Source organism: Zingiber officinale, chromosome 4B (assembly GCF_018446385.1).
Source record: "Zingiber officinale cultivar Zhangliang chromosome 4B, Zo_v1.1, whole genome shotgun sequence".
In the NCBI taxonomy this organism is placed as follows: Eukaryota; Viridiplantae; Streptophyta; class Magnoliopsida; order Zingiberales; family Zingiberaceae; genus Zingiber; species Zingiber officinale.
Genome location: NC_055993.1, coordinates 119103648 through 119115707, shown reverse-complemented (window position 1 = coordinate 119115707; position 12060 = coordinate 119103648). Strand labels below are relative to the sequence as shown.

General features: G+C 39.6%; 1 protein-coding gene across 1 annotated transcript; it reads left to right on the top strand.

Annotated features, from left to right (window-relative positions):
* The first annotated feature begins 3581 nt into the window (after window positions 1-3581).
* On the top strand, window positions 3582-5614 carry LOC121978594 (UDP-glucuronate:xylan alpha-glucuronosyltransferase 1-like). Its single transcript, XM_042530921.1, has 4 exons — window positions 3582-3637; window positions 3728-3853; window positions 3923-4524; window positions 4602-5614. The coding sequence occupies exons 1-4, from the start codon at window positions 3612-3614 to the stop codon at window positions 5612-5614; spliced, it is 1767 nt and encodes a 588-aa protein (XP_042386855.1). The 5' UTR covers window positions 3582-3611.
* The last annotated feature ends 6446 nt before the right edge of the window (window positions 5615-12060 follow it).

The window sequence follows — 12060 nt, the reverse complement described above, 5'->3', positions numbered from 1 at the left end:
AGTCTAAAAACGAATATAAATCCTCTTAAATTCAGTACATTAAACTAGAATCTAGTATGTTTTCTATCAAATTGAGTACGATTCTTTTTCCATCTCAATTGGATGGAAAATATACTAGATTTTCTTTAAATTATACTCAATTAGATATAAAATATACTAGATTTTCTTTAAATGATACTCAATTGGATGAAAAATATACTAGTTTTTTTTGTAAATGGTACTGAATTTAGAATGAATTATATTAAATAGGAAAAAAGTCGTACTCAATTTAATAGAAAATATACTCGATTCTAGTTTAAAATGCTGAATTTTAATATGAATTATACTCATTTTTAGATTATTTATCCCTAAAATATATGAAGGACAATTTTAATTAAAAATATACTCAAATATACTAGGTTTTCTTTAAATGATACTCATTTTTGAACCTTTTGTACTTAAAAAATCTGAAGGACAATTAGGTCACAATATTTGCATGAGGGAATTGAAATAAATAAAATTTTACATGCACGGAGTGGAAATAAAAATTTTTATGAGGAGGGATTGCATGCAAAATTCAAATTGTGATTGATGATTTTTCTCTACTTTACTCTGGAAAATTACACTTTTTTTTTGTAATGTATTTACCGGTAGTTACCATGAACCGACTTTTCTTCTTCTTTTTTCCTTGTTATGACATTATTATGTGATCAACTGATCTTTATCAAGAAGCTCAAGGATCATTATTTATGATCTGTGGAAACAATCAGAAACAATATATGTTGTCTATGTATTTGTGTTTAGTAAGACAGACAGATGGCCAATCAATGGATCCACCTGAAAATAGTAATTGGATTCATCTTTGGAAACCATTTTTTGGCATGTTTTGGATGCATGTAATTTGCACAGTCATCAGCCAGCTTTCAAATCTCGTCCTATTATCATTTAAGTCGACTGCATGAATGACATCATCTAGACGAAAAATAATAATAATAAAACTAATAATAAATAATAATAATATATTTTTGTGTGTTTGGGCAGGTGATATCCGCCACCTGGGACGGCGTTATCTGAGGGGTGTCCCCCGCGTCTTTCCGATATAAAACCAACCTTCCGTCCTCTTTCCATCATTGATCTCCACGCAAATTAATGAGTTAAGCCTAATCCCTTCCGATCGAGACCGAGACGAGGAATCAGTACTGCACTCCCTCCGCCGGGGCCGCTGCCGTCCTCTTCCGCCTCCGCTTCCTGATCTACTCGCGCTGGATCTGCCCCGCCAATGCCGCGGTCAAAATCCCGACGGCCGCTTGAGCAGATAACGGACCGCGCCAGCGCGGACATGGCCGCGCCGTCAGGATTTTGACCGCGGCATTGACAGGACAGATCCAGCGCGAGTAGATAGAAGAGGAAGCGGAAGAGGAAGGCGGCTGCGGCGGCGGCGGCAGAGGGAGCACAGTGATTCCTCGGATCAAGGTTGAAGATTATATATAGATGTGGATCTCGATCGGAAGGGGTTGGATCAAGGTTGAAGATTATAAGACAAGTCCTTAATTAGTACTCGTTGTTAAGTTTTCATTTACCCCCATTACCGTTTGTAAATTAATATCGTGGAATTAGTAGAAGCATGTTATTGAACCATGTTAAGTCATATATAGTTTTGATGAAAAAAACTTGAAGATTGAATGTTGATCGATCAAATAAGTAATGTAAAAGCATGAGTACACGGGCATAATTAACTAAGTTTAGATGAGCTCTATATTTGGAGTATATGTGCTCCCACGGGTATATCCGAGTTAGTATTCGGGTGGTAATTAAATTATCATATTAGTACACCCCTATAATTTTGATGAAATCATTTTTATTCCTAATTTGAATTTACTACTACTTGCTAGCTAACAAGCAATTTTGGTGGGAGCTCATGAATATGCTCCTAGACGTCTTAGGTTTCATTTTTGAATTAATCACCCTATATTGCTCAAATAGATATATGTAAAAGTATAAATGACTTTTTGGTGGTTTACAAGTTCATTTATGATGATCTGGTTTGGAAGTTGTACCTATATATTAGTCTTCAAGTAGTTTTGGACAAAAGTACTTAATGACCTTACACCACTCAAATAGACAATATTCGTTCCTCATTTTGTAACTTCAACATTTGTAGGGTGGGTCATTATTGTTGGTTTTGATGTGTTTGGAAAGAAATTGAAGTTAGGATAACATTGTGTTTATTGATGCTGAATTTTTGAAAAATAAATATATTTTAAAATATTTAAATTATTATTATTATTTTAATAATAATCTTACTTAAAAAAATAATTTTACTATTTTTCAAAAATAATATTAAATTTTTTAAATATATTTATTAAATAAAATAGATGTTTATTTAATTTTTAATTTTAAAATTTATAATTTTTTAATAAATAAAATTAAAAAAATAAATACATGGGGTGGACCAGCCACGTCCATCCCACATTTCTTGAACACGTTCAATTGAAGGGGTGTTATAACACCCCTTCACAATGATGTTCAACATCAAGGGGTGTTATAATACTCCATTAACATATGCATTATGGATGCCCTAAAGTCTCTACAAAAAGAAATTTGTAGCGCTCAGTTATGAATATCGAATTGCTAGATGCTAATGTGATGGCTTTCTTTGAAAGGCATATCCATAAAATCTCTTGGCTGGATGCTTTCCTCTTAGATATGGAGTTGTTTGTCTTCCATGTGTTAACCTAGAGCCATAACAATGATTTTGATTTGTAATTCCATTCAAATATATGACTGCCCTAGATACTGATGTTCCTCTGCAATGGTGGAATAGATCTGTGATATCACTTTTCTTATGTAATTTTTATCAATATTTAGAAAAACATCAGACTTGTAAATTGGCTCTTCCTTGATTATTTAGTTGAATTGGGCATTCATTATGTTAACCTAATTCTAAATCTCCTTCTGTATAACCTCATTTATCATCTGAAACGATTTGGGCATTGGTTTAATTAACTTGCAAAAGAACATAACCATTTTTTTTTGCTCGTTCGGGAAGATATAAGACAAAGCATATTTTTCCTTGATGCTCCTATTGTATTGAGACTGTTTTTTTCTTCTTAACTATTGCAAAATCCTTTTAAAAGAATGACAATGTTTTTAAGTTAACTATCGTGGCAAATTTGACTAAATTGTTTACATTTTTGAATTTATGAAGCAATTCAGCATTTAATGTGCGTCTTACAGAAATGTTTTCTGGAACTTAATTTGAATTTAGTTCTTTTTTAATGTTAATCAAAATCAAATTTGTCCTGTTTCAACCATTAAAAATGAAGTCATAAAGGACTTCTTACATTTGGCATGTTAGCATTTATAACTAAGTATTTCCGTTTCATTATCATTCGAACAAAAAATCCAAATGCATTCTTCTAAAATTATGTTTTTTTATATCGAATTGGGATAATCACTATGCAAGAATCTTGACAAAGGGTGAACATTCCAATGCTTAATTTGGATACTGAAATCCAATCAATGGCTCAAAGATCACCAAAATCTAACAGAATTTAAGATAGGAATCAGACCTCTTCATCTCCCTCAATTTTTAGCAAGACTTTCCCCTTTTGTTCAGCAGATCATTGATCATGAAAAAACTCGCAGCAGCAGATCAGTGAGTTCTCCCTTAATCCGATCAGTTTCGTAGCAGTAATTAACATGCAATTTTTGAAAAATAGATAAATAAATAAATTCTTTTCATCAGCAAAAAGTTCGACAGATACAGATTCCTGAAGCTTGCTCTGCTCATCGTGACTTGCTGCACTGTTCTCTCTCTTGTTTTATCGCCAACGATCCAAGAAAGACCACCCTCCTCGAATTCTGCATCAAGGTGCAATTTTTTTTCGACTGTTCGTCGACTGCAATCATTTTCTGATATTAACAAGTTTTTTGTTTTCAGGTTCAGATTTGGAAGAAGTTTAGATCGTCGATATGTGTCGCATTTGGAAGTCAACTGGGTTCGAGTATCTGATATGGTCGACGGCACGAATCTAAGGATTGGATTGCTGAATTTCAACTCCACTGAGGTGGGATTCTGGCGGCGGACTCTACCTGGAGCGGAGGTTTCTCTGGTTGTCCTGGAGTATGCTCCGGCGAGCATCGGCTGGGAGATTCTCTACCCGGAGTGGATCGACGAGGAGAGGGAATACGGAGAGCCGTCTTGCCCGTCGTTTCCATTGCCGCGGTCGGAGGAAGCGTCAAAATTCGATCTTGTCGCCGTCAAGCTGCCCTGCGACAGGTCCGGCGGTCAGTGGTCGCGGAACGTAGCGAGGTTGCACCTCCAGCTCGCTGCGGCGAGGGTCGCGGCGGACTCTGCCGGGGCTCGTGCCCGTGTGCTCATCGTCAGCGATTGCTTGCCGATTCCGAATCTCTTCGGATGCGGCGATCTCGTGGAACGGATAGGGAATCTTTGGCTTTATGAGGTTGGGACGGCGGCGCTGGAAGAGAAGCTCCGGCTTCCGGTCGGGTCCTGCGAGCTCGCCGTCCCTTTTGAAGCAGAAGGTGAGCGGTGATTCGATTTTAATATCTGCATGATGAGATCGCCGACGATGGTCAAGACTCTGTTTCTTTGATTTCAGTGAGACCGTACACCGAGTTCCGACGCCGGCGAGAAGCCTACGTGACCATACTCCACTCGTCGGAGCAATACGTTTGCGGAGCCATCGCCGCCGCGAAAAGCATCCGGTTGTCAGGGTCGTCGCGCGACCTCGTCGCCCTCGTCGACGAGACGATCGGCGAGGAGTCCAGGCGCGGCCTCACTGGCGCCGGGTGGAAGGTCCGCAATATCCGTCGAATCCGTAACCCGAAGGCGAAGCGCGACGCCTACAACGAGTGGAACTACAGCAAGTTCCGGCTGTGGCAGCTCGCCGACGACTACGACAAGGTCGTCTTCCTCGACGCCGACCTCCTCGTCCTCCGCAACGTTGACTTCCTGTTCTCTCTGCCGGAGCTCAGCGCCGTTGGCAACGACGCGACCCTATTCAACTCCGGCGTCATGGTGATTGAACCATCGGAGTGCACGTTCCGGTTGCTGATGGATCACGTTGACGAGATCACGTCGTACAATGGAGGAGATCAGGGGTACTTGAACGAGATCTTCACGTGGTGGCACCGACTGCCGAAGAACGTCAATTACCTGAAGCACTTCGCCGGCGAGGAACAGAGGAGGGCGAAGAAGGAGAGGCTGTTCGCGGCAGAGCCGTCGGCGATCTACGTGGCGCACTACCTGGGGCTCAAACCCTGGCTGTGCTTCCGGGACTACGACTGCAACTGGAACGTGAAGAACTTCCGGGGGTTTGCCAGCGACGCAGCTCACGGGAAGTGGTGGAGGGTGCACGACGAGCTGCCGGAGAACCTAAGTCGGTTCTGCCTCCTTCCGACGAAGGCGAAGGCATCCCTGGAGTACAGTCGGCGGCAGGCGGAGGCTGAGGGGTTCGCTGATGGGCACTGGCGGAGGAACATCACCGATCCGAGGTTGGCAGTGTGCTCCGAGGCGTTCTGCAACTGGGAGAGCATGCTGGCGCACTGGGTGAAGAACAGTTCGCCGGCGGCCGGCGGCCGGAACCGCACTGCGGCTCGGCAGAGCTCGTGAATTCAACTTCGGAATAAAAAAAAAATCGTTCATGTATTCGATTGGTTTTTGTCCAAGCATTCGAACACTGAGTAAATAAAAAATGGCTGGACTCGATCAACGAGCTAGATCAGCTCCATTCAAAACGAGTTCGAGTCAAACCGGCCGATCTAAAAGCGGCGTCCTGCAACTCTAATCTGACTTGACCTGAGATTCGACTAGGTGGATACGAGAATGTGGCAGATCTCCTCGATCACTTTTTGTGGTCCACTCGTATTTGTGATTAGATTATGATCACGATCTGATCGTAAATAGTTACGATCCTTTCCTGGGTTCATCGTCCCCATCATATTATAAGATTATAATTTTTATTCGGAGAAGACGGTCAGAGGTTGTCCGGAGGACATCCTCATTCGACGCCCAATAACCTAGTCACTTATCCATCACCGGAGATCTCCGGATGACCTCCGGCCGTCCGTTCCGAATAAAAATTATAATCTGATGAGGATGATGAACTCAAGAAAGAATCATAATAATTTACGATTAGATCATGATTAGTTGCACATCTAGGTAAAAAAAAAATAAGAGATCTGTGCTCGGACGAGAATGCGGAGTGGCACGGACATGCCATGAGGATGCGGTTGGACGCGAGAGAAGTGACGTGTTCTAAGAATGTGGATTGACGTGTGGTGCAGAGCATGCCCGATAAGGGCATTTGCTGAGAGCATTCACACTCATTAAAATACTTGGAGAGCTATTTATATCATGTTAAAAAAAGTAAAAATTCTTCATATATCTTTGTATTATTAAAAAATTTCTCAATAACTCTTTCTTATTCTTTTATAGACCCACATTTTCTCACAAATTAAGAAATGATTCCATGAACATAGAGCCGCAGTTTAATGAGAGGGAGCTCCTTCCCTTAAGTCACCTCACAATAGGAGCTCTCAAAGGGAGTTTATTGTGGATGCTCTAATATTTTAGAGAGGTTTATGTTCCACGATATTATTGTCATTTAATTCCGAGGAGGAGAGAAAAAAATAAAAATAAAAAAATTAAATAATAAAAAACTAAAGATTACAATGAATAAAATAATAAAAAATAAATATAAATGAATTATGGAAGTTGATATACTGTATAGTGAAAAATAGATATTTAAATTTAATAAAATAATTTTTTTTATGTAAATTTTAAATTTTAAAGTTTTGATAAACAATCTGATATGGATGTCGAATAGAACTATCGGTGTAATGTGACTGAAATGTTAATCGAATTGTCATGACTTAGGATAGGATGAACTATCTTCTATATTGACCAAGTCATTATAAGACCTCTAGTCAACGCTACATGCAGACAGCGACCAGATTATCATGCTTGACACCCCGATACTCGAGGTAAATCCCACGAATATATAAAACATGATAATAGTATAATAATGAAATGAATAAAAAATGAGTACGGTGATGTACTAGTAGACCAATGAGCTGGTCATAAGCCTGATCGAGGCGTCGTGACCCGAACAAGTAGGTGAATGTGAGCCGGACGAGGAGTTGGGTCTGAAGGTGATGACACGGAGTCGAATGTGGCATGGATTCGGAAGGCGACACGCAGTCAGAATGTCACGCCCCGGGGGAGTCCCTGTCCGAAGAAATTTCGGCAGCATCTCCCATGTACAGGTGACAATCTGAAACTTTTCTACATCCATAGTCATATACGACCAACACGGCCGGAACATATGTATATAACAACAAATAAATAAGCAAACAATCACACCATCCACGCAGTTAAATAGTGAACTAAAACAAATGATAAGTAAACATCTCAAATCATCCTACTCAACTACACTCATAAAACACAAAAACCGATATCCTATTTCAACAACACTCATAAAGCACAAAAACTCAACGACGCAAATAAAATCAACTTACCTCTTTTGTCGTCCAGGCAGGCATGTAGAAGATCATATCGAATAAAAATCCATCGACAAGTAAAAATCCATACAAGATCCAAAGTATCAAAACAGAACAAGTCTAAACATAGTCTAATAAAGAAAAACCAAACGATCAACAAACGCCCTCGTGGACTGCAGGGGACTAGCGACTGGAACTCTCCGGACAGCATCAACCTGAAAATAGCAACGGAGGAGGGTGTGAGTTCAACACTCAGCGGGTAACAACTGATATGCATAATAAAGAAAATAACAACCAGCACTAATCATGCGTACAGTCTCCTGATACAAGAAGGATAAATGCAACTGAAATAAGCAGGAGAAAATTGTACTAACCAGGACCAGGGTATAAATATAACATGGTCGTCAGACCGAGAGGTATCAAAATCCTGTATGCATGTCAAACATATGCATCCATCCAAATGCAACATATAAGTGTAGCAAACACAATCAGAAAATGCATAAATGCATATGATGCCAATGATGGGTCATGGTCGCCCCTGACGCCAGTCAGTCATCTCACACACGATAGTGAGACCGAGTGGGTAGAGTTGTGACAACCGTGCACTCTGATATCACTACTCCTGATGAGTGACCGAGTGGACGGGATGCTGTCGGAGTACACCTATCCTCCTACCCCAAATCATAAATGGAGGAGCTCAATGCTCTCATCTCCCGGTACACAATGACGGGGAGGGATCTCGGCGTGCTACCACGCTGCAGTACACTACCCATGAGCGTCCCAACGGAGCACCACCGAGCAAACTGACGTGTTACCACACTACGTCACGCTACCCATGAGCGGACCAGCGGAGCACCGACAGAGATGAAACTGGCGATGTGCTCAACAATAATGGAGCAGACTATCGCACAGCATGCAATCATGCGAGTGGTGCATGACACTAAGCATGGCAAAATCTTGAGCAGCATAGCAATATCCATATAAATGACTTTGAAAGAAAAATGACCAAGAGGTCTTTTAAATCTAAGGGGTATAAAGCCAAAGAAGTGTTGAAATTGGTTCATTCTGATTTGTGTGGATCTATGACTATCCAGACAAGAAGTGGTTTCAAATATTTCATCTCTTTTATAGACGACTATTCGAGATACAGGTATATTTACTTGATGCGCCGCAAGTCTAAGTGCTTTGATAAGTTCAAAGAATACAAGACTGATGTGGAGAAACGTTAAAGTAAAAGTATCAAGATACTATGGTGAGATTACCTCTTAGGAGAGTTTAGGAGTTACTTATTAGAAGAAGAGATTCAATCCCAACTAACTGCACCTGGTACACCCCAACAGAATAGTGTAGTAGAAAGAAGGTATATGACTCTTATAGAAATGATTAGATCGATGATGAGTTACCAAAATCGTTTTAAGGATATACTCTGGAAATAGAAGTGAACATAGTATCTTCTAAGTCAGAACTCTCTACTCACATAGAATTGCAGAATAGGCGTAAGCCTAATTTGAAGCATATTCGGATTCTGGGTAGTCCAGCACATGTGCTGAAGGGAGACACTGATAAGATGGACAGGAGTTCACTTGTTTATGGGTTATCCTAGAAAAACGAAAGAAGGTTTATAGTCCTAAAAATTAAAAGGTCATGGTTAGCACCAATGCCCGATTTTTAGAAGAAGACTATAAAATGAACCACAAGCCCATACGTAAATTTGCTCTTAAAGAAATAATAAAGGACACGTCTAATCTAGTACCAACTGTACAAGATGAAATATCACAAGAAACTACAACACGTATCACAAATGATACACAATTACAGACAGTGTCTCATCGTAGTGGAAGGGTTGTTAGGCAACCTGAAAGATTCATGTTTTGGGAAAGTCTTTGGACTTGATCCCTAGCGAACATGAACCTGATCGCCGGGCATATGACGAAGCGCTCCGAGATAAGGATGCAACATCTTGGCAAAGAGCAATGAATACAGAATTAGTATATATGTATTCTAATAAAGTCTGGAAGCTTGTAGAACCACCAGATGGTGTAAAAGTCATTGGGTGTTAAAAGATCTACAAGAGCAATGAATACAGAATTAGTATATATATATTCTAATAAAGTCTGGGAGCTTGTAGAACCACCAGATGGTGTAAAAGTCATTGGGTGTTAAAAGATCTACAACCGAAAAAGAGGGATAGACGGGAAGGTGGAAACTTTCAAAGCAAGACTTGTTGAAAAAAGAAACTTTTTTACCGGTAGTCATACTTAAGTCTATCAGGATTCTTTTATCTATTGCTGCTCATATAGACTATGAGATTTGGCAAGTGGATGTCAAGACAGTTTTTCTTAATAGAAGTTTTGAAGAAAACATCCATATAAAGCAACCAGAAAAGTTCATTGCAAAGGGCAAACAACATCTTATGTGCAAGCTCAATCAGTCTATGGACTGAAGTAAAGCTTCAAGGTCCGGGGACATCCAGTTTAATCCAGTCATATGGATTTATTCAGTGTCTGGATGAGTCTTGTGTATTTAAGAAGTGTGACGGAAGCGTGGTGGTATTTCTTGTACTATACGTAGATAACATTTTTGATAGTTGGAAACAATATCAAAGTATTGTCGGAAGTAAGGGTATGGTTGTCCAAGCAACTCGATATGAAGGACTTGGGAGAATGCACACATATTCTCGGGATCAAAGAGGATCGCAAGAAAAGAATGTTGTGTTTATCCCAAGCTTCATATAACGAGCTTGTTTTAGCATGCAAGACTCCAAGAAAGGTTTTATACCTTTTAGATATGGAGTGGCTTTATCTAAAGAGATGTCTCCAAAGATATCAAAGGAGATAAAAGGACATGAAGGTAGTTCCTTATGCTTCGGCTATCGGAAGTCTAATATATGCTATGTTATGCACGAGACCGAATATCTATTTTGCTCAGGGCATAGTTAGCAGATATCAAAGTAACCTAGGACCGGGACACTAGACTGTCGTAAAGCATATATTAAAGTACCTTAGAGGGACTAGAGATTATATGTTAGTTTACTAGGCAGATGATTTGATCCCTGTGAGTTACACGGATTTTGACTTCAATCAGATAGGGACAATAGTAAGACAATCTCGGGGTTTTTGTATTTACTTTAGGAGGTGAAGCCATATCTATGGAGGAGTGTTAAGCATAGGTGCTTTTTCAGACTCCACCATAGAAGCTGAGTATGTGACAGCCTCAGAAGTTATATGGCTCAGAAACTTTATGATGGACTTAAACATGATTTCTGGTTTGTCCAAAATTATTACAATTTTTGTAATAATAGTGGTGCAGTAGCAAACTCGAAGGAACCATAAGTCCATAAAACAAGTAAACACAATAGAGCGCAAGTACCACCCAATACGAGACATCGTATAACGAGGAGAAGTTGTTGCCGCCTAGATTGCATCAGATGATAGCCTGAGAGATCCTTTCACTAAGGCCCTTAAGGCAAGAGTTTTTGATTGACATGTTGAAGGGTTGAGAATCTGATGTATGGCAGCAGATATGACAGCTTAGTCTTTTAGTATAAGTGGGAAATTGTTAGAGTATATACTAAAAGCCTAGCTTTTGTAAACATTTATTTTTGAAATAAAAGAATCACATTGGTCAAATGTCTACATTTATTTGTTAAGTGTAGTTGTTCAATTAATTTATATTGTAGATAACATTGTGTGTGGTGTCACACACAGAAGATCATGTTATCAGTTCTTTATAAATTATAAACAGTTGCTCACGACTAAGATGGAAAGGAACAAACCATTGAAATAATCATAGTGTAATTAGGTATTAGTTTATCTTGACTAATAAATTACACTAGTAAACTCTAAGTGTATTGAGTAGGACCATTTTAGGTAAGTTCTTTTTATACTGACTTAATAAAAGAACTAGACCTTAGTTATTATGGAAGTGTGTGCTCTTAATCCTAATATAATAACAAACATATATATTTAGTATTTATTTCTTTAACTTATCAAAGGGCAAGATTTAGCTCGATAAATCAATAGGCCCCGATAAGTTGGGAAATGATGTTACTTATAGTGTGTGTTCTTGATTATAGAAGGAAACTGTGTCCTAGTCATCTAGGTTGAGAATGTCCCCAAGAGGAGTTCATAAGAATTGTCATATTAAACCCTGCAGGTGGACCTAGTCCGACTTGACAATGAAGTTAAGTGGTACTACTATTGGATTAAGACATTAATTAAAATGAGTTGTCAGTAGCTCAATTAATTAGTGGACATTCGATATCTTAAACACAGGGAGACTAACACACTCATGATAAGAAGGAGCCCATAATGTAATTTGGGATTGATGTGGCAGTGCAATAATAACTCTCTAGTGGAATGAATTATTATTGATGAACTTGAGTTATGTGTTCGGCGCGAACATGGGATACTCAAGCTCGTCGGAAGGCCAAACCCAATTTCTCCTCTAGGTCCCTGTCGTAGCCTCATTAAAGCCACAAGTCCATCCAAATAAAAACCCATCTTGGTGTCTAAGAAGGGGGTCGACCCAAGGCTTGGTGACCAAGCCAAGGGCCGG

What these genes read in the sequence shown, in the direction of transcription:
- LOC121978594 (XM_042530921.1), top strand. Translation starts at nt 3,612, where the DNA reads ATGAAAAAACTCGCAGCAGCAGATCA. An exon ending in AAACTCGCAGCAGCAGATCA is followed by an intron (nt 3,638 to 3,727) that starts GTGAGTTCTCCC and finishes TCTTTTCATCAG; the next exon opens with CAAAAAGTTCGACAGATACA. An exon ending in TCCTCGAATTCTGCATCAAG is followed by an intron (nt 3,854 to 3,922) that starts GTGCAATTTTTT and finishes TTTTGTTTTCAG; the next exon opens with GTTCAGATTTGGAAGAAGTT.